We start from the raw sequence: 20296 nt of genomic DNA on the forward strand, positions 1-20296 counted from the left end.
TAGACCCAACTCATTTATCAGGCCACCCAATAAAAGAGTATCAAGACAAAACAAGGAGGTGGGAAGGTGAGTGCAAAACTTGACTACAGATGAGGACAATGGAAATATGGTCCTGATGGAGTTGATGAGCTAGTTCCTGATGTGTTGCTGCTACTTGATCTGGCAAAGATGATAGCAATGCTATTAATCCAAGTATAACTCCCATCCCATACCTGTACCACTGAGCTTATAACAAATCTTAAAAACCTTCTCAATGAATTCTCCAGGCAGTTACTTGGAATTAATCTATAAGCACAAGATACTTAAAACCTTTTACTATCACTTGTATGCCTGATTTCCAATGCTAACACAATTATAAATTTTTTTTAAAAAGACAGTATGATCATAAAAATACTTTAGTTTTTATTTTAATCATTAAATATTCTGTATTCTTTGAAGAAGTATATCTTCCAGCATTCCTAGAGGTTCAGTTTACAATTTTGTGAACCACAGTTATACATGTATTATTCCAGAACCTAAATAACAGACTATAGCATTTTGCAAATATATTTAATAAATATATTTACAAATGATGAAGTCAGCTACAAATACACTTTTAGATTGAGTGTTGCTTTTTCATAAAACGAAGAAAACAAGTTTTTTTTACCTTTCCTCTGGAGTATCTACATGAAATGTTCTCTCTATAACGGTGGTCCACTGGAGACATCTGATAATAAATGTGTTTGGCTTTGGTCGTTCTGTTTTCATTAACTGACATTCTAGAAAGAAAATAAAATATTTCTTTAATATATACACACATATTTACACCATGAAATAAGCAGAACTACAGAGTTCTGTTTTAAACAAAACCTAGCGCAACCTCACAGCTTTCCATGGATCTCTGCTCAAAATTATTCACAACCTTACATTGGTATTCCTTTTTAACCCACTGCCATTCCGCCAAATCAGCTAATCTGGATTATTTAATTTTCACAAAACACAATTTGTTCTTTCCTATATTTATACCTTTGCTCCAGCTGTTACTACTATCTGTAGTATATCACAACTTTTTATCCCACCCATGTTATCTCTAGTAGTCAAAGTAATACCCATTCTTTAAGGTCCAGATCAAATTCTGCTCCTTCCATTTTACAAAACCACTTCCTCATCTATAGTCTCATATTTATTACTGTACCCCTCATTTTTCACTTAGCATAGTCTTATAGCATTTTTTATCTATTTAAGAGGATTTCATTTTATCCTACCTTCTGATAAAATATACTGCCTACAATTCTTAGGTATCCAGTGGGTAAAGCCAGTCAAAGAAGCTAAGCAGACTTCACAGAAAAGAATAGTGTTGTAGATAAAAGTATAGATTCTAAAACCAGTGTCCCTAATTCAATTTCTTTTTCTGCCAGAAACTATACAACCTTGGACAAGTTAATTATTTCTCTGGTCTTCAATAACAAGTGGGAAAAAATAAAAGTACCTCTATCACAGAATTAACACTGGGACTTATAATAAATTCATGTAATAGTTAGCATAATACATGACAAAAAATAAACTTTCAATAAACACCAGCTATTATTAATGGATGTACATTTGAAATGAACTTTAGAAGATAAATGATCATAGATACCCAGAGATGGTAAGGTAGGATTGTCTATGCTTTTTAAAGAAATTAGCCTATTCCTAGTTGACAAATTCATCAGTGCTTATCTGTTTTGTCCTTTTTCCATCATTAACAACTATCTACTCCAGCATTAACAACCATTAACTACCACAAAATTTTTGGTTTTAACGTCCAAGTAATTACTCACAATAGATTAATTCTTTATTGACTCTTTAAATTGAAAAAAAAATAATTCAACCAAGTTTCTCTACTTAGTTTTATTCTCTTTTCCATAACCTTTCATGGTTTTAGCCATCCCCTTTTAGTTTGTCAATTTCAAAATTCAAACTTTATTCCAACTGGAACACCATCTTAAAATACACATCAGAAAATAGGGGCATAGCTCAGTGGCAGACTGAGCCCCTGGGTTTCATCCTGCCCCAACCCCCAAAAGACAAACATGTTTACTTATATAGAGAACATTTCTATCTTGTTGAATTACTAGTACTATATCTGAAACCACCGATTATCTTTCCCCCTAAATCCATTTTTTCCTGGCTTTCTTCATTTTCCCATCACCTAGACTGAAACATGGAAAGAGATCTTCTTTTTTGATGTTGGTTAATACTTTCCTTTACCTGGGTTTTCCACTGGTGACATTCTATTTCAGATTCTCACTGCCCAATGCCTAAACCTCTCTCACTGCCATAAAACTAGAATCTTCCTGCTCAGATATTGAGAGTCCACATATGTTATTTAAAAATAGTAACTGTGTGAGATATCTGACATGTCCTAAAAAGGAACTCCTGATCATTCCTACCCTGCATTCTCTGCCAACCTCCTGATGACTTACTCCATTTCAGATGATGAAATCTCCATCTTTTCGATAACTAAAGCCAAAAACTTGGAACCCTTTGGAGTCCTCTCTTCTCACATCATGTTCATTCCTTCCAGCTATCCTTCTGGTTCTACTTGGAAAAACATAATCCAGTTTCTGATCACTTGTCACCACTTGCACTACCTCAGACTAAGCCATTATTCTCTATCAAAACTTCAGAACAGCTCTCCCTTGCTCCTCATTTCAATTTACCCTCAACAATGAGAAATCTTAAAATGAACATCCTCAACAATATTCTATATGTTTCAGTTCACTAAGAATAGAAGGCATGAGCTGGGGTTGTGGCTCAGTGGTAGAGCACTTGCCTAGCATGTGTGAGGCACTGGGTTTGATTCTCAGCATCACATACAAATAAATGAATAAAATAAAGGCCTATCAACAACTAAAAATACATACAAAAATTATTTAAAGAGAATAGAAGACAAAGGCCTTGAAAAAGTTCACCTAGGATCCTTCATGATCTGGTCCTCCCACTTACCCCACTAAATTTCTAACCTCCTCCCCCTTACTCTTTCAAACCACTCTGCCAGTTACCATGGCTTCAACCATGCATTTTTTTTTTCTTTTTTCCAACAATGGGATGTACTCTCAGCTGAGGGCTTTTTGGTAAGCTATGCCCTCTGCCTGGCATTCTTTTCCCTCACATATCCCCACAGAAGACTCCCTGCCTTCCCTCAAGTGGTAGATCAATTCTAATCTTCATATTTATGCCTAACTTGGGAATTCTTTTTAATACAATCTGGACCCCATGTACATGACTCCCCAACTTTTTATCTGCTCTACTTTTATGAGATGACAAACAGTATATTTCTTGTTTATTGTCTGTCTCCTCAACTAAAATGTAAGCTCCACTGACATATTCTCAGTGCCTGACACACAGTGAACATTCAATATTTTCCAAATGAATTAATTCTGGGAGTAAAAAAAATCCAACAATTTTGATGATACACGAAAAATGAGAATTTCTGGGGCAACTTTCCTATATAAACAGGGAGAAATGGAATTTACTGGACAAGTAGAAAGGATGCTCTAGTCAGAAGTACAGATAGATTAGTGATGGAGCAGGAGAGCAGATAGAATAAAAGGACCCAAATGAAGTTAAGGGTATAGATGCAAGTGGGAGCTGGTAAAAATTATTTTCTCCTTGCTTCAATTTTTTCAGTGAATTAGGATACAAAGTCATCTACTAAGAACAGAACTGAAAGAGGAGACTTTTGGGCTTTGAGAAAAAAAGAAAATATGAAACAGCATTCTAGGAAAATGGAAGAGCAAACAGATGAGGAACATTAAGGGGCAACTTGGACTTAATGTTCAAGAATTTAAAGTACTACCAGAGATCATAGTTGTTTATTATTCCCTAGATATACTTAACTACATGGGTGCGGGTGGGGAACACTGAGAACAGAATTTAAGCAGACTGTTTTAACCAGTAAAGTTTGACAAAACAACAACAACAACAACAAAAAAAAAAAATGGAAAAGAGTAGAAGCAGCAAGGCAAGGGAGTGATTAAGATAATCAACCAAGGAATTTAAAATGAGTTTGGAAGGAAAGGAGAACTTTGATGTGTATAAGGAAAAGGTAATACAATTAATAGATTATAAAAATCCATTCTATCATAATTAAACCTTGTACAACAAAGTTACACATTTTTTGAATTATGAAAGTTTAAAAATACCAAATACAGTAGGTCAGTTTGTGGTGTTTGAAATATCAAATTTTTAAAATACTGGACACTATACCCATTTATACCAATAAGAAGCCACCAAAATTCCTACGACCCACTTTGCCCAGCAGACTTGCTCTCTTTGAAACCCATTATTACTTCTCATTTCCCTCTTTTTAAAGAAATCCTATTAAATTTCCAGCTGGTAGTTCACTATATTGTCCTGTATATATGTTATTTTGATCTTGTAATCAAATTACTTAAAAGTTAGGACTTAGTTGTATAGTTCTTCCTACAGTACCTAAGACTGGGACACTACATAAAGGTACATAGTTAATAATTATTGATCGACTGGCTTTGTTTTTGTTTTTTGTACTGGGATTAAACCCGGGGGTCCTTTACCCCTGAGCTAACATTCCTACTCCTTTATTATTATTTTAATTTCAAGACAGGGTCTTACTAAGTTGATGAAGCTGGACTCAAATTTGTGATTCTCCTGCTTCAGTCTCCCAAATGGCTGGAATTACAGGTGTGCGCCACAGTGCCTAGCTGACTGACCAGCTTTTAATGCAAACAACAAAAGACAAAACATTTATAAGAGGGGCAGGTGTGAAAGAAATACTACAGAGAGCCCTGTGGAACAGAGCAGAAAAGGAAAGAACATCCAAGCTCAGGTTCATCCATTTTATTTAATGTTCCCATTGTCATGATTTAGAAGTAATTAAGAAAACAGACTTTGAAATTAAAATACTACTTATTGATAGGGTTGGCTATTTATTTATTTATTTTTGGTGTTAAGTTTTTTGAGTGCTTTACATACCCTGAAGATTAGTGTTCTATATGATGTGCACGTGGTAAAGATTTTCTCCCATTCTGTAAGCTCTCTCTTCGCATTATTTTTTCTTTTGCTGAGAAGAAGCTTTTTAGTTAGAATCTATCCCATGTACTGATTCTTCATTTTATTTCTTGTGCTTTAAATAGTTTTGTTAAGTCAGGTCCTAATCTGACATTATGAAGATATGGACCTACTTTTTCTTCTATTAGGCACAGGTCCTTGATCCACTTTGAGTTTTGTGTAAGGTGAGAGAGACAGATTTAACATCATTTTGCTGCATATGGATTTCCAGTTTTCCCAGCACCATTTGTTAAAAAGGCTATCTTTTCTCCAATGTATGTTTATGGTGCCTTTGTCTAGTATGAGATACCTGTATTTATGTGAGTCTACCTCTGTATCTTCTATTTTGTACCACTGGTCTCATCATACACTATCAACTGTGTTTTCCTAGTCAAAGTACTTTACGTCTATAAATTCTCATCTTTAAAAGCACTATCAGGAATTAAAAAAAAAAACTTAAAAGGAAGTCTATTTTCAGCACCACACCTAAATGAGATTTAAGTGCTATAATTTAAAAAACTTCTCAACATTAGAATTTAAAAAGCTGTTTAAAATACTATCAGGTTTCAGGTAAGTCTCAATTATTATTATTTTAAAGCTGCTACAAACAATGGTAATTTATTTTAATTATCATTCTCAACAGACCACAGAAATACACTGTCTAGAAAAGAATAAAATATTTGTATGTATTTATGTATGGGGTAGTTTGGAAAAAATATTAAAATAATTAACATGATGACCAAGGCATTAATGCACAATTCAAATGTTTTAACTAAATTTGCTAAGTATTTGTAGACTCAACAATATATGAAATAGTATTCCTGGACCAAACATTATATAAGAATTTGGGAATATAAAACTGAGGAAGAAACTACCAACTAACACATCATATTCTATTATTAATTATTCTACTCATGTCATTACAAAGTGGTATTTTATTAATACCATGAAGGTTTTAATCAGGTCCTTATAAGGTCCCCAGACTAACAAAAATATTATGTGTAATTACAAATAGCATAATAGAAATAAATCTATATTTTATAGGTCTTAGTATAAAATACTCTGCAAGAAAATTGAATTTCTAAATAATGCTCATTAGATTGAGACTACTGAAAAGGGAAGTGGCTACCAAGATATTCCCACTGGTAGCTGGGTCCTACCAATAGAAGAGAATATTCTATCACAGTATCCTAAGGTGTGTTGCTGTACATAAACAAGAGTAATCTGTGAAGCTGAATACAACATAGTTGAAATTTTAAATTACCATGCTAAAACAAATGACCCAGTATATAGAAAAAGTATATAGAAAAAGGTTGGGATTTTGTTTATAAGCCATAATAAGAATTATGAAAATATTTTCTAGCTCTGTAAAATGAAAAAAAAAGATACCAACAAATGACTCAGCATATAGAAAAAGGTTGGGATTTTGTTTATAAGCCATAATAAGAATTATGAAAACATTTTCTAGCTCTGTAAAAATGGAAAAAAAAAAGGATACTAAAAAAACGTTCCAAGTTTTTAGATCATGTTGGTTGCTGATCTGAATATTTCTATTCTTTTTGTTTTATTTGTTTTTGGGGGGTACCAGGGATTGAACTCAGGGACAGTTGAGCACTGAGCCACATCCCTAGCCCTATTTATGGTATTTTATTAGAGACAGGGTCTCACTGAATTGCTTAGCACCTGGCTAAATTGCTGAGGCTGGCTTTGAACTTGCTATCCGCCTGCCTCTGTCTGCCTCCTGAGCCGCTGGGAAATATTTCTGTTCTTAAAGGGTATTAAAGAGATTCTTAAAGAGCATTAGACAATACTCCTTAGAAGAACATTTTTCTTTTGGTTACGTAAAGAATCCAAATCAGACCAGACCACTTTAAAACTTAGAAGTTGGAAGCTTTGGATAGAGATTCTTAATGTTATTAATCAAATGCTTGTGAATTCTGGACTCCTTTAATACACATCAGTAAAGTATTCTTACATAAAATGCAAAATAACTAATTTTTATTCTATCAATGTGATATTTTGGTTATTTGTTACAATGGTACTTTAACAGTTATACTAGTTATACAAGTTGCTCTCCTGAGAAACTTGAAAATCAAGCTGAATTTCAAATGCTCTGCTTACTTTACACCATTCTGAATCACAGATGACAAAAGTTTATTCAAAGCTAAAATTACTCTGCAAACTTGAAAGTCAATTAGCAGGACTGCAATATACCAGATCAAAAAACAGACACACCCAAAACAAAGTTCTGGAGATTATCTGTTTAGATTTCAACCTTTAATCTTTATAATACTAATTTTATTCTTCAAAAATAAATTCTCCCAATATTCAATGTAAAAAAAAAAGGTATAATAGTAGTCCATTAAATCCATTATAAAATAATTCCCACAGTCAGTTATAATGACCATAAATCAAAATAACACTGGATATTCATTAATGGAGACAAAAACATTTTCTCCTTCTTCTGTTTAATGTTTTCACTATCTAGAGACAAAAAGAGATGGTGGCTGCACAAGGTGCCTTAGGTAAGGTGAATGCCCTGGTAGAAAGTAATTCCAGCAGGAGATCAGGTGAGTAATTACTATGTTCAAGGCACTGCACCCACTAAGTAGTTCCTACACATTGATCATTCATCCCAAAGGACAAACCTAAAAAGTGTTGTTATCCTCATTCTATAAATGAGCAAATTTAAAAGACTAAAATCTGCTAAATAACTTGTTTGAAACAAGCAACTTATTAGAAACTATATAGGATTTATCCTAGGTCTATCTAAATCCAAATATGAAAAGACTGTAATGCTAGGAAAAGTGCTTTTAAAAATCAATAATCCAAATGAATTTCATGATTGCTCTTTCTATTCTATAAGGAATGATGTTAGGATTTTAATTGGAATTACATTAAATCTGTATAGTGGTTTGGGTGGTATGGCCATTTTGACAATATTAATTTTGCCTATCCAAAAGCATGGGAAATCTTTCCATTTTCTAAGGTCTTCTTAAATTTTTTTGTTTAGAGTTCTGTAGTTTTCATTGTAGAGGTCTTTTACTTCTATAGTAACGCAGTCACATCAATGTTCATAGCAGCTCAATTCACAATAGCTAAATTGTGGAAGTAATCTAGATGCCCTTTAATAGATAAATGGATAAAGAAACTGTGGTATATATACACAATGAAATATTACTTAGTATTAAAAGAGAATAAAATTATGGCATTTGCAGGTAAATGGATGGAATTGGAGAATATCATGCTAAGCGAAGTAAGCCAATCCCAAAAAACCAAAGGCGGAATGTCCTCTTTTATAAGTGGATGCTGATCCATAAGCGGGAGGGGTAGGCATGGGAAAAATGGAGGAACTTCTGGCAAAGAGGAGGGAGGGTAGAGAGGGTGCATGGGGGCAGGAAAGATGTGGAATGAGTTAGACATCATTACCCTAGGTACACGTATGACTGCACATGTGTGACACTATATTGGGTACAACCATACAAATGTAAAGTTGTGCTGTAATTGTGTCCAATGAATCAAAATGAATTCTACTGTCATATATACCTTATTGAAATAAATTAATTAATTTTAAAAAATCAATAATACTTGGGCTAAAGATGTAGTTCAGAGGTAGAGTGCTTGTCTAACATGCACAAAGTGTCAGGTTTGATCCCCATTATGGCTAAATAAATAAATAAAATCAGTAATCTTTTGTGAAATGGGACAGTTTGGTCCCTATTCTACCTCTTCCCCATACCATTTCTTAACATGGCCATTCTCCTATCTCTGACGCCTTTTCCCCACAGTGAGAAAACCCAGAATAATTGTCACCTGGTAACAAAGTTTAAGGGGAATGAGAGCACCTAGTATGCTTGTTTTTGGATCTGACCACTGAGGGTTACGGGGATATGGATTATCCCCTATCAGGATTCTGTTCCATGGCATTCCTACTTCTCCAGTTAGGACCTAGTTAGGGATATAGAAAGAGTTGGTTCAGAACAAGTTGTTGAAGGGAAGCAAGATAGTCAGGACAGCAAAATAAAAGGCAGCAGAGCCTCTGGGGTCTTTCACTGCTGGGTCATACACTCTGCAATACTAATTACGTTAACACCAATAAAACTGATCAATTACTACTGATGGAAAACTGATTCCTAAAACTGACTGTATGAATCCAGCTCAACATTTTCAGTTATTTTTGTCTGAATCTATTACCCTGAGACAATGTATTTTTTTTTCCACATGAGGAAACAGGAAAAAAAAAAAAAAAAACAAGTAAGTTCCTAGATTTTATAATAGAAGAAATTCAATAAATAAGAAGGTGGAATCAGGTTTCTAATACTATATTTTATATGAGAAGATGTTTTTCACTTATGATCCATATTCCAAATTCTAAAATTTTATCATAAACCTTACTACTTTTGTATATACATGGGTTAATATTTGTGGATTTAAACTGAATTTGAAAAAAAGAAGAAATTATGACATATTAATAAAACAACACATTTTTCTTTGATGAATATGGTCACCACAGATACCACTATTTGCCAAAAGCACATTTTTAGAGCCAGCATTTTACTCATTCATATTTGTTATGGTTTAGATGTGAGGTATCCCCCAAAAGCTCCTGATAATGCAGGAATATTCATAGGTAAAATGATTATGAGAGCTATGATCTAATTGGACCATCCTAGCTTAAATGGACTGAATGGGCGGTAACTGTAGGCAGCAGGGGTATGGCTAGAGAGGTGGGTCACTGAGGTGCATCTTTCCTGGGGCCTTTCCCTCTCCCTCCCTCATTATGACAGGAGCAACTTCCCTTAGCCAAGTCCTTCCCACCATATGCTGCCTCACCTTTGAGCTATAAATAAACCAGTGAGCTGTAAATAAACTTTTCCTCCTGTAAGTTGTACTTGTCAAGTATTTTGGTCCCAGCAATGTGAAAGCTAACTAAAGCACTATTTTCCTATATGACTGCCCACCAAATTCTGCCTCTCATGAAACAAACACAATCTTAAGAGTAAAATAATTTCTCTAGGAATATCCTCAGTGAGGTGAAATTTCAAGTAAAATCACATTATAGTCATTTTGGAATAAAAATTAAAATGCAAAACTGACATGAAGCATTAGCTCAGAGAATTTTAAAAGGCAGACAAACATTTAATGGACTTAAAATATGGAATTAAACATATTGGTTTCATTTTTTGCAATATTATTGTCATGGGCCTTTTATAAAGTATGGTAAACTACATATAACAAATATATATAACATATATACACAATTTAACACTTTAACCATTTTAAGTACATGTTTGTAACACTAATAAATTCACATTGTTTTATAGACAAATTATTTTTTGAACTATTTCCTTACTCCCATTATACAAATCATCCATGCTTAATATAAAAAAAATTCATAAATAAGGCAAAAACTATTAACCATAATCCTACCAAATATAACCACTGTTAATGTTTTAATGCATATTCTTCAGATCTTTTCAAAGTACTTTTTAAAAATGACCATTATTGACTACATTACATGTTGTGGATATTTTGCATTTCAATAAATATAGATTTTCATCATCATATTTAATGGTAGTATAAAACTTCACTGGACAGCAAATGGTAAATCTGAATTTGAATTCATATTAGATAATGCTGAAGCTAAGTTTTGACTATGTTATGACTTAGATTGAAGGTATTCCCCGCCAAAAGCTTACATGTTAAACAATGCAAGAATTTTCAGACGTGAAATGATTATGAGACTCTTAACCTAATCAGCAGATTAACACACTGATATGGATTAACTGATCTGTAACAGGTAGAAAAATCCCCAGTGAGGAAACACTTATTTTATGGAATGAACTGCTGCCCAATTCTAGCAAATAAAACCAAGATTTTCTTCTTCTACTTTTTTTTGGGGGCGGGGGGGGGGGGGGTTGGGATCTAATCCAGAGTTTTGAATATACCACTGAGATATACCTCCAGCCCCAACTAAGATCTGTAAACCAAGGGGGGTAAAGAGGAGACGTAAAAAAGAAAGATCTTCAATAAGTTGTTAAGGACTTGGATTTGATATTGGAAGGGTCTCTTATGGCTTTTGCAGCCCTTCTGATTAACCTCCATCCCCATGTGGCAAAACTGGTGTCTCTCCTTGGAGGTCCTATTATTATCTTATTCTCAACCTAGCAGAAAGTGTGTGTGTGTGTGTGTGTGTGTGTGTGTGTGTGTGTGTGTGTATGTGTTTGTGTGTATGATTCTTTTTAAATCTTCCAAGCTGAAATTACTTAGACACTATAGATTTTCTATTCATTTAATTTCTGTATCATTTTCCTAATCATTCAAAAAAATCTCCTGTTTGATTCATCTCTTTCAACCCACATGGCCAAGCCATCAACATTCATGTTAACAGTTCCTTCATTTCTCTTGCAACCATCCTTTCATTTCAGTGCTGACACCCAACCCGAAACTTATAACCAAAATTTGGATCACTGAAATGGCCTCCCAGATGGTCCCCTTCTCCAGCCTTCTGCCTCTCCAAGTTGTCCTATGTACTACCAGCCAGATTAGTCTTACTCAGATTCTTATTCCATATATCATTCTCCTCCTCAAAAACATTCTACTATTTTCAGGACAGAATTCAAATTCCTTAGCCTGACTTTCAAAACTATTCATAATTACATTCTGCTAACTTCAGGACAGAATTCAAATTCCTTAGCTGGACTTTTAAACTATTCATAATTAAGTACCTTTCTTAAAAAAAAAGTTTGAAATTTTATTCCTTATCACTAAAAACTATGAGTACTTTCTATGGGTAAATATCTCTTTACTAAACCCTAACCATTTCCTATTTTTCTTAAATTTGGGATTTAGAAACACTACCCTTTCTTTTTACTTAGATACTAGTCATCCAAGATTTTTTCTAATTATTCCAGATCAGATACCCTACCTGTGAAAATTGACTGTACTTAAAATTTATATCCCATATGTTTGCATTTTATCATGTTTTGATTTGTTTCATGTGAAGCTTCCTTACCTGTTTTGTAAACTTCAGGGAATATGGAATGCTTCTTTTATTCATCACAATGTAAGTATACAGATAGACTGAATCTAAAAATAAAATTTTCAAACTAGGGAATACTTCAAACACAATATAATTTATCACATCTAACTGTCTTTTTTCTCATAAAATAACTTTAATATTTTAATGTTTGCTCTCTTTTAGAAAAAAAATTTACCTTATGATCTTTTCACCCCAAATCTTATATATTTCTTCAATACCTAAATGTTCCATTTTGAATACCTTGGAAAACATTAGTAATAAATATTCTAGAAGAAAAATACATGCATTAAGCTTATGTGTGTATATATGTTTAAATAAGTTCTAATAACATAATTTGAAAAAAAATATTGAAGCCCTAATCACATTCTTGGTTTCAAAACAACAGCTCTAAAATTAAGAATACCTTTTCTTCCCAGGGAAAGTAGTAGAACATTATATTCACAATTTTTTTTTTTTTAAATCATCCCTTTGGAGAAAACTATAAAGTCAAAAGCCCACTTATAAAGAACTGTCAAAATAAATAATGAGTTTTGGAAGATTACATACAACCAAATAATTTCACTAAAGTCATAAATAACGATGACCTGTCATAACTTGATTCTGATCTTTCTGGAAAATACTCTCTTACTGTTTGAAACATTAAGAAAACGGTATAAATATTTTTCTTTTCATTCCAGGAATTCCAATTCCAAATAAAGTAGCCTGATTTTAAAAGGTTTCTGTTACAGCTATAAAGAAATATCTAAGTCTTTATTAGAAAAAGGAGAAGAAGAAGAAAAAGGGGGAGAAGAAGAAAGGAGGAGGGGGAGGGAGGAGGAGGGGGAGGGGAGGAGGAGAAGAAGAAGAAGGAGAAGAAGAAAACACTTTATTTTAAAATTGGTTTAACTAAGATACAGCATGCTAAATGAAGAGACCCATTAGAATCAGCTCACTTGGTCACCTTTAGAAGAACAGGAAAAGAAACCTTAAATCTTTGGCAGTTTAGGTCAACAAGGAAAGTTTACATTATACCCTTCACAAAAATTATTTTTAAAATAGTCAACCAATAAGCAATTATTTTAGCAAATATGAGCTGTTTTACTACATTAAGTTTTTATATACATTATTTCTCACTTAATCATCTCAATAAAATTCTAAAGTATTTTTTTATTTCTAGTTCATAAATCAAAAAGAAATAAAGCTATTTGATTTTTAAGTCACTTATTCAAAGTCATCAAGCAATTAAAGAGGTACAACTTGTATTTCAAATCCAGGTTTTCTAGGTCTACACTTTTGGATCTTCTTTTCATAACACATACTATATTGGGCATGCTGGCTGCTTTTAACAGGGGAAGTAGATTTTTATTTCTATAAGAAGCTTTATATATTTTACTTGCTGGTTTTAGACAAATAAATTGTTAGAAACAGGTGACTATAGAGTACCTGATGTATGTTTTTCCCAGAAAAAATTGACCAAACTTGTTATTTAGTATTCATGCACTAAAAATAATTGCCACCAACCTTGAGAATATGACATTTTAAACCACCAATGATTATAAGATAGAAAAAGTTTAAGTGATAACTGTAAATAAACAATACTGTTCCAGGATTTCTTTTTAGAAATTACATTTGGAAAATGTCTTCTGTCATGAGATTAGCTGAACAAGGCTCAGAGAACATTTGAAATATTTATTGGTCAAAATACTAAAAACCTTGCATGAATTAAAATGGTCCAGAGTTGCCTGGAATCTAACATCAGAACTTATTAAGCCTTGTCATTCTAAGTCAACTTTTTTATTCCTTAGTCATATCAAAATTATCTTAAGAATAAAGAGCCATTAATAGGAAAAAATAGATAACTTTCTAAAATAACAGAAATTTCAAAGAATTATGAGAGGTAAACAGTAAATCTATAAATAGTACAGCTTAACAAATATTTTAATATTCTATTTCCATAGGACTACTGCTAAGTTCAAAGGAAACAATGTTTATGAAGTAATGCTATAAAGAAAATAGTATGTTTATTTTAAATTATCTTATAAGAATGCCCTGTAGAAATAGAAACTTTTTCAGTATGCTTTTGGAAGCAATAACTGTTGCTGGTTGGATGATTCAATTAACATGAACTATTCTGGCATGTTTCAAAAGCATTACCATTTTAAAACGTAAAAAAATGTCTAAAACTGCAACCATAGTAATAAATTCTGAGTGGATGGGTTGGGGGGTGAGGGAGAAAAACAATGACAAATTGGTCCAAAAGGACACTGAGACTTCATAGTTGGAAGACTATTGTGCTGACAATTAGTAACAGAGGAAGCAGAACACAAAACAAGTGAATGAAAAAGGCTGAACTTGCAATGAAAGACCTTATTATAGCGCAGAAACATTATTGTAATAAAGGGGCAATGTACTCTCCTCTATAAAACTTCCAAACAGGCATCCTAGTATCTGTTATCTTCTCCTGCATTTCATTTTTTCATTAGCATCTGCTTGATTATGTATTATTTCAAATCCAAAAGAATTCCTCTATATCTTTTCTAAATTCCAAGGTTAAAGGTCCTTCTTCCTCTCTGGCCTTATGCCTAATTTAACTTTACTCAAGATATAATAAATGCTCTAAAATTAACATAAAGAAAGGAGGACCAGAAAAGGAAGTGATTTATAATTAACAACTCAGAGAAAGAAAGAAAGAGATAAAGAAAGAAAGAGAAGAAAGAAAGATATGTGTCCCTAAAGTCTAATTTGTTTAAAATGAATGTAGTGATACACACCTGTAATCCCAGCAACTCGGGAGGCTAAGGCAAGAGTATCTTAAATTCAAGGCCAGCCTAGGCAACTTATGGGAGACAAGAAAAAAAAAAAAAAGCTGGGGAAATAGCTCAGTGGTGGAGTAGCATCTCTGGAATCAAACTCCAATTACCCCGCCCCCACACAACCACACACACACACACACACAAAGCAATGATTATATAATTCATCACAAATATTCAAATCATCCTGTCTTCGAAGACTGTTGTTTGCCATATGACTCCTCTTACATAATTAGAAGAGCAATGCTATAAACTTCACATCTAGTGATTCCTCTGCATTAAGACTTAGTTTGCTCAAATGAAAGTAGCCAAAAGTTCTGAAATACATCTTCATATACTAATTGAGAATGGCAAGATTTGATTCATGATACTAACATAAAAACGAGTCTAGAGGCATGGAATGTCCATACCTTCTACATTGCCCACAGTAGAAAACATCTCGCCCCAAGGCCCTAAGGTGGTCAGAGATGCTATTGATAGGTGGTAAAATGGAAAAAGCATTAGCCTTGAAACGTGAAATCTGTGGTCTAGCCCCTAGTTCCACCACTGAAGACATGCATTATTCCTGGGAAATTCCATGAGCCAAGGTTCTCTAGGTATAAAATAGAAAAAAGATTATTTTGAAAGAATGTTAAAAAGAATTAATGTATGTGTATAATATGGCACACACATGCTCAACAAATGGTAATTTATTATAATTACTGCTCAATGGACTAGCCAATTTAAGAAATTATTATCTGCTTCTGACAGACAAATCACTGGATTTTAGAAGGACCTCTGAGATCCTTCAGTGAAATTCCTTCACTTTACATATGAGAAAATTCTGAGTCTCAGAATGACTGAATGTTCAGATTAAAATTATATAATGAATTTCTACCAAATAATCATCCATCATATCGATCTGTATTTGTCTTTCTGTTCTAGCATGAATCTCATTACAAACAAAATAAAGGCAATTAGTAACAGAGGCAAGAGTCCACTATTAACCCACTGTGTATAATACTTGGCATACCACTAAGCTTCGATGGATGATGAAAAGAGAGTAGTTATCTCTGAACCCCAGAGATGATCAAATACATTCAATGCCAGGCCATAGTTCAAATCATCATTCTGCCATTTGCTTGCTTTTAGACTCTGGGAAAGAGTTTTAATATTTCTAGGTTTGTTTTATTATTCATTTTCAAAATAAAATTATAAATATTTATTTCAGGTTGTTCTTATGAAGTCAAATGTGATTAGAGAAGAAAAGTACCTGGTACATAATAGGCTTCAAAAAATATATTATTTCTCTTCCTTTACTTCCACAAATCCCTCTGAATTCCCTATGTATTTAGATGGGATTAAAACACTGAATTTAATGGGTATATAATCATGATTCTAATTACAATTTCAAAAACTACACACAATCCTCTATAGAAACTAAAAATCTTATGTTACAAAAACAATACATTGAAAATAAATGTTTAACAAATAAGTCAAGTAGGTATCTACACTTAACCAAAAATTACAAATTTAACCAGGTCATAAGTACTTTCAGAAAGGCAAGAAAAAAAGAATTATTTTTACCCTTCATATATGAAAGGGTATCATGGAGGAAAATGCTGGGATTAGTGATAAAATAAAAACAATACAAGGATCCTTAACTCAGTATCAAAATGCTGCCTGGTGTTGAGTAGTATTATGCCTGAAAATTTTTAGCTGGAAATCAGATATACTATTTGCATTAAATAAATAATTTAATTCAGATATATTATTTGCATTAAATAAGTGATATAATGCAAGAAAAATTCTACAGTAAATCCACCACAACCACCTTGTCACACAAGTTGCAGTTCGTGATCATCAAACCATTCCCCACCCATACCACCCTGCCACTCCTACAGAAAAGGAATTAGTATTAGCAGAGAGAAATAGTGAAGACTTTTCCAATTTAAAAGCTACCATTTAAAACTTTAAGCTAAAAAGAAGAAAATTGCCATTAAGGTAGGATTTTAAAATAAAGTATTTACTTGTGTCAATAAATATATTTTATATTCTACTAGAAAATGAACAGCAATAGCACTTTAGAAACTGCACATAAAACACCAGGTAAACTATAAAGTCTTCTAGAGCCTGACTCTGACCTTGGGAAAACAAAGTGTCTGTTATGACTGATGCATTCCATTAAATATTTCTTGTGTCATATTTATTTCTATCATTTATCCTTCTTTCTCCTTTGTTATTTTTCATTCTGTAAATGGACAGGAAAATAATATCATCTGGAGCTTTTATTCACTCCTGAGGATTTCATACCCATTTAATTCAACAAGAAGACATTCAGCCAAAGTTTCTCAGAAACAATTTTTCAAATTAATTCTGTTCTTATAGTTACCTAGAATCTATCTTACCTTTGGAAATTTTAGTATTTCTCCAGAAAATTTCAATTTCCAAAGAAGTTTTCTTGATGAGCCAATCTTTAATAATACTTCCTTTCCTAAACTCTAACTGCATATTTTAATAGTAAAATTTACTTCAAAACTTAACTTCAAAATTTGTCTAAGTATCAATTTTAATTGTTTGTGGCAGATTTTGCTACTATAAATTCTTTAAAGCCAAGGGCTATACTATTTATCAGTGAAATAATGAACACAGGATTTGAGGTCAACATTATCTTAATCGTGGGTTTAAATTCTGGCTCTGCCAGTTGTCAGATAAGTGACCTTTAAAAGCATGTCACACAGCCTCTCTGAATGTCTTTAAAATGGGGAACAAAATACTTACCTCACAGTGTTGTTGTGAAGATTAAAAGAGATAACATATGTAAAAGGACTTGGTACATAGTAACTCTCAAAGAAAGGTTGGCTTCCTTCCTTATTTCCTTCTTTTTCCCTCAGTACCTGGTACAATGTTGAGAACATAATAACCCTCAATAAAAACTTTCTAAATATTCATCAGAACTTACACTTCCTAAATATATATATAACGTTTTCAAATTGTTGTTAACTTGAAATCATACACAGACACACACACACACACACACAATAGGAAATGTCAAACCAGAGTAAGTACGTAAGATTGTTACCTGGAAGAACTAGGTAAGGAAATTAAGGAAGGAGTCTGAAGTAAATGTACTTAAAAATAACTCAGTGATAATAATTATGAATAGGGTGTTCCCTTACATAAACAGCTATGGACAACAGACAGTTGAATGCTGACCTTAGGAAAAGTTAAGTGACCGAGAGGGAGAGGGGCAAGGAGAGAGGAAAGGCATGGAGTGGGTTATTCGAAGAAAGGGGAAGAAAGGAACGGAGAAGGAAAAGACGGAACATTGGTTATACTGGATCTCTTTTATGTCCTGATACCACTTGATGTAAGCTATTGAAACTGATCATTCCTTGACTGCCTTCCCCTAAAAACAATCCCCACTGCATCCTCTACCTTTCAAAAAAAGTAGCAACTTAAGAGCCACATTAACTTTAATTATCCCTCCAATGAAGGATAACCAAGAGATCATCTTAGAATAGCCAGAAAGATTTTATTGCCTTTTTTAAAAAACAAAACAACTTTTGACTAAAAGCTACAACGATAACCACATGGGCCCTCCTCAGCCTGCAAAAGCTTTGTCTTCCAAAGACTAGAGAGTTTGAAGAATTTGGTCCTCACTCAGTTCCTCTAGACCTCATCCAAAGCCCTGAGGCAGAGCCAATGGTAACTCCCTTTTGGCCACAGTGGTTTTTGTTTTGTTTTGTTTTTGCCAAAAGGAGGTATAAGCAGACTTGGTGAATGTAACTCACATTGTTTAGTTATAACAAGAATTAGCCCCTAGAATCCAAGTCCCTGGCATTAAATAAAACTGGAGTCTCCCCCTTTCCTCCCCAACTGGCCCAATCAAACAGTAGCAATTGGCCTTAACCGCAAGGGATTGCTGTAAAGGTTTTCCTTAAAATCTATAATGGTATTTAAAGAAAACTCAACAAAGCAGTTTCCTTTCCACTCCAATGAAATTTAGCTACAGAGAGAAGAATGACTGCCAATTCAACAAATATTACTGAGCATCTTCTCATATTAATACTTCAATTTGGATAGCACCTTTCAAATTTACAGTATTTTCACATATATCATCTCATTTAATCTTGACTGTACTTGTGCAAAATACATTATTGTTATCCCTGCTGTTTAAAGATAAGAATGAAGATCAAAAAACTTACGTGATTTGTCCAACGTCACAAAGCTACTGAAGAAGTTAAAAAAGAATCAAGTTAAAGTCTTCAAACTCCCAAATCCAATGATCTTCCACTATACCAGAGACTGAAACAAATGCTATAGAAAAAGTTTTAAATGTGTATATACAAGTCATCACCTTCTAGAAGTGGACTGATCTCTTTGATTCTACATAAGCCTCCATATTCCTTTATATTTTAACAATGAGATACAAAAGATAAAGCCTACTGATGATTTTGGAGTAGATTAGGAAACAAAGGTGAGAGATTCAAGATACTGGCTGTCAAAACAGAAATCTGAGCATGTCACCTAGGGTATTAATAATTAGTAAAACTATATAGTGGGAAACTCAAATAGTACACACATAAGTTTATATTTATAAACTTTCAGAGATGCACTGGGTTGCTTTCTTACCCCTGAAAGCTAGATTTGAAACACACGACTGCCAGAGTATTTTCCAATAATACAGGGTTACACTTTTTCTTGTCAAACTGGAGTACAATTTGAACAAAAGGGAGGAAACAAGTGACAGTAAGGCATTGTTACCTTGTAGTCTGGGCCGGGGGGGGGGGGGGGGGGGGGGGGACACTTCCTTTTAAAGTGATTTTTATAAAGGTTTTCTTCATTTTCAATTCTAAATTTGGTTAATGGGTAAAGTTTTGCAAACAATATATTAACATAACATCATTTATGATAATGAAGCCTGGGAACAAATTTAACTAAATTTATAATAAGACACTTTATGATGAATATTTAAATATTTAGTACTTACACTAAGATATACCTATTGCTAGATTTAACTTTCCATTTACCTCAAAGTTTGATCACAAGTAAGGATAAGAAAGCATCAAATCATCAAATGATCAGGTACATAAAAATGGCCTAAGAAATCACTGAAAATAAAAACAAGATTAGAAATTCCATATGTTATTGAACCCAAAAGAATATAGCAATTAGCTTCAAAAATAACGTGTAAAACATTAAGGAGTAACAGAAGAAAAAAGGAAAAGATTAGGGTATATAAATATAGATATGATTTTGGGCAAGTGTGTTGGATATATATCATGTGGATATACAATATATAAAATAATTACAATTCAGCCTTCCCTTGTGAAAAATGGAGAATATCTGAATTTTTTTCTGAGCAAGGAGATGGTATTTGCAAATAACTTTTTAATTCAGAGAGGAGAATATTTGAAAGCAAGAAAACAATTCA

The 20296-nt window shown here is 33.2% G+C and overlaps 1 protein-coding gene across 6 annotated transcripts in view; it reads right to left on the bottom strand.

Moving 5' to 3' along the window:
• Akt3 (AKT serine/threonine kinase 3) overlaps positions 1-20296 on the bottom strand; it is a 302015-nt gene that overhangs the window by 162935 nt on the left and 118784 nt on the right. For 5 of the 6 annotated variants that reach the window (XM_071599993.1, XM_071599992.1, XM_071599991.1 and 2 more), the window contains exon 4: positions 647-758. In XM_071599993.1, the coding sequence (XP_071456094.1) occupies positions 647-758 (112 nt within the window). Of the gene's footprint in view, positions 1-646; positions 759-17640; positions 17890-20296 lie in introns of those variants that run through there. The other variant, XM_071599994.1, reaches the window with a different exon arrangement.

Source organism: Marmota flaviventris, chromosome 12 (assembly GCF_047511675.1).
Source record: "Marmota flaviventris isolate mMarFla1 chromosome 12, mMarFla1.hap1, whole genome shotgun sequence".
NCBI classification, from domain to species: domain Eukaryota; kingdom Metazoa; phylum Chordata; class Mammalia; order Rodentia; family Sciuridae; genus Marmota; species Marmota flaviventris.